This window comes from Halyomorpha halys, unplaced genomic scaffold (assembly GCF_000696795.3).
Source record: "Halyomorpha halys isolate HHAL.00 unplaced genomic scaffold, Hhal_1.1 Scaffold134.1, whole genome shotgun sequence".
Lineage (NCBI taxonomy): Eukaryota > Metazoa > Arthropoda > Insecta > Hemiptera > Pentatomidae > Halyomorpha > Halyomorpha halys.
The window spans coordinates 1,544,224-1,546,989 of NW_027107159.1; the positions used below are offsets into that span (position 1 = coordinate 1,544,224).

The window sequence follows — 2,766 nt, forward strand, 5'->3', positions numbered from 1 at the left end:
AGATTACATAATGAATTTTTTTATTAAATTATTGGAATACATTTAAATAACAACTAATACATCGAAACTGTATTAAATAGATATAATAATAATTACATGAGGGTAAAATGTAATACATTTGTATACATCAACAAATAAATAATTGTTCCTTTCTTGGAATTGTGATGATCCAATTGAAAAAGTAAATAAAAATAGTGGAAGATTACTGGTTGACCGTGTGTATCAATATGGTATTTGTTCCAGGTGCGGTAAAATAAAACTCAAATAGTATATTGGTGTACTTTTTTTTTGTACTTATGTCAAGGGTTTGTATATTTTTTAGCCCTGAAGAAGCCCTGCAACGTGGGGCGAAACGTTGGCTTAAATAATAAAAATAGTATACCAATTTACTATTTGAGTTTTATTTGACCGCACCCGGATCAAATACTATTTATAAATAAAAATAACTCTCTCTTTTGAAATACATACATAGATTAGGGAATTAAAGAACCACTTAATCCCACATTTGTATTTATTACATAAACACGTTTTTATTAGATCTTATTTGTAATAAATTGTATAATTATAACGTTTCGGACATCTTTTTAAAACAATTTTTGCCCATTTTCATACAATTTAGCTCTTACCTTAGCCAGACATAAATTAGTCTTAACCTGTAACTCAAGGCAACACTGGTTAAATTTTTTAATATTCTCTCTAAATGTTATTATGTGTAACAGATCAAACATATATTGTGTATCACTGGAGGTATAAAAGAGTGAAATAGGGAGAACAGCATATTGAATAAATAAGTAAATTGTAATTTAGCTTTTTGAGAGAAAGAGACAAACAAATATATAAATTAGAATAATAAAATAGAATTGTTAAAAAAGTAAAAATATACATTTAGTTTATAGATGATTATTGTTTGGAAAAGGAAAATGTTGGTCATGGATTGATGGGTATGCAGTATTTCATAGCAACCCAATATATTTGTGCAGCATTGCCAAGTAAAGCATTTCCCTTAAGTTTCTCATATTGGTGACTCAACAAAACTAAAACGATGTTAGTTTCTATGAATCGAGTTTTCTATCTTCTGTAAGGGAAATATGAGAAAAATCATAAAATCTTCTCCAGTACTTTATAGTCAAAGATGGGCAAAAATTCGCCATAGTTGAAACTAATAGCTGAAATTGCCATGGATACGATATTTATTTATCAATGGTTCATTCATGAATAAGGGTCGTATCCATGGCAACTTTAGCTATTAGTTTTAACTATGGCTAATTTTTGCCTATAAATGTATATAGTTAACAAACTAACTTACTTTTTTTTATCAGCATTAATGTTTCACTTCAATACAAAACCAAACATTGAATTAATGATTTCAATATTTGGAAACTAAAACAAAAATAAATTATAGATACACACAAATAAATACAAAAGGTCTTTTAGTTTCAATGGAGAACATTGTACAATAATATTTACCAAAATAAAGGTTTTTATTTAGCAAATTACACATGTGTATATTGAGTTCATGTACAAAGTTGTAAGCAGCAATCATATTAAATATCATACAGCTAACAATAAAAAGTGTAATAAGATAGACTGGTGAACAAAATCTATCACTTGATACGAGAGAGTATAGCAGCTCTTCTGTCCGATACTTGAAATAAAGCCTTCACCATCTGCCGCACTTCTTCAGCGGTAAAGTCGACAGCTAACGGGCCTTTCCCATCTGCCCACCTTTCCCCCACTTCTGCTAGGGATGCTCCTAATACTCGTATTAATTCCTTGAACCTACTCCAACACTTAACCTGATGAATGACTTCAGTCGGTTCCTGAAAAAAAAAAAATTAAATTAAATTAGAAACCACACCAATACAAAATCTCTTAGTTACACGGAAAAATTTAAGTTTTAGAAAAAAAAAAAAAAATTAAAAGTAATCAAGTTGGAACAGGCTCTGTACAACCATAACATGCCATATGAAATCAAATAAATAGGCAGAATTTACAAAGATTAAATCAAATGAAACAAAAGAGAACAACAAGGGAGGGTAGGTTGGCTTAAGCCATCAAATATTGTTTTAAAATTTAAAAATGATTAAAAAAAGCTCACTTGAAATAGCAGTGGCAATTCCGTCTCAATTATAGAGAGGACTTTTGCTAACGATGTAGCAACATTAGCTCTGATATCTCGGGTCATTACAATACGATTGGTGATCTCTTTCACAAAAACATTACTTAATGTTCCTGAAACAAAATATTACATCACTAAAAATATATTATCACTGGATGAATATTTAAGTAGAACTGGAAAGAAAAACTCTTTCAGAACTAATTTATGATTAAGTACACCAAAATATGAATATCTGGTTTTAGGGGTTAAAAATGAAAATGAAGAATTTTATTTAAAAAAAAAAAATAAATAATGAGAAAATGATTTGATTAACTGACGTTTTCAACGTACTTTTTTTCACTTAAAGTAATACAGAAATAGAGGAAATACACAGGAGAATATTAAACTAAAACAATAATGTCACACATATAAGTGGAAATATAGGACAAATTGTAATATGAAAACATATAACTATGTACATATGCATCAACCAATAACATTACACATAAGTTGATTGTCTGTAGACCACTTGAAGATAAAATAAACTAATCATAGAACTGAACTGTCATACAATATCATCTACAGGTCTTATTTTCATCAAACATTGTGACTTCAGTAGTCAGATAAACATTGATCGCTTCGAGCTTATGATCATTTGTATGCAAAAG

General features: G+C 28.9%; 1 protein-coding gene across 4 annotated transcripts in view; it reads right to left on the bottom strand.

The window, feature by feature from the left end:
* Window positions 1–1,457: 1,457 nt before the first annotated feature.
* Zw10 (Zeste-white 10) overlaps window positions 1,458–2,766 on the bottom strand; it is a 16,071-nt gene continuing 14,762 nt past the window's right edge. For 2 of the 4 annotated variants that reach the window (XM_014416807.2, XM_014416808.3), the window contains exons 9-10: window positions 2,099–2,232; window positions 1,458–1,820 (exon numbers count right to left, since the gene is read on the bottom strand). In XM_014416807.2, the coding sequence (XP_014272293.1) occupies window positions 1,605–1,820; window positions 2,099–2,232 (350 nt within the window). In that variant the 3' untranslated portion in view covers window positions 1,458–1,604. Of the gene's footprint in view, window positions 1,821–2,097; window positions 2,233–2,766 lie in introns of those variants that run through there. The other 2 variants (XR_010842890.1, XR_001342747.2) reach the window with 1 other exon arrangement.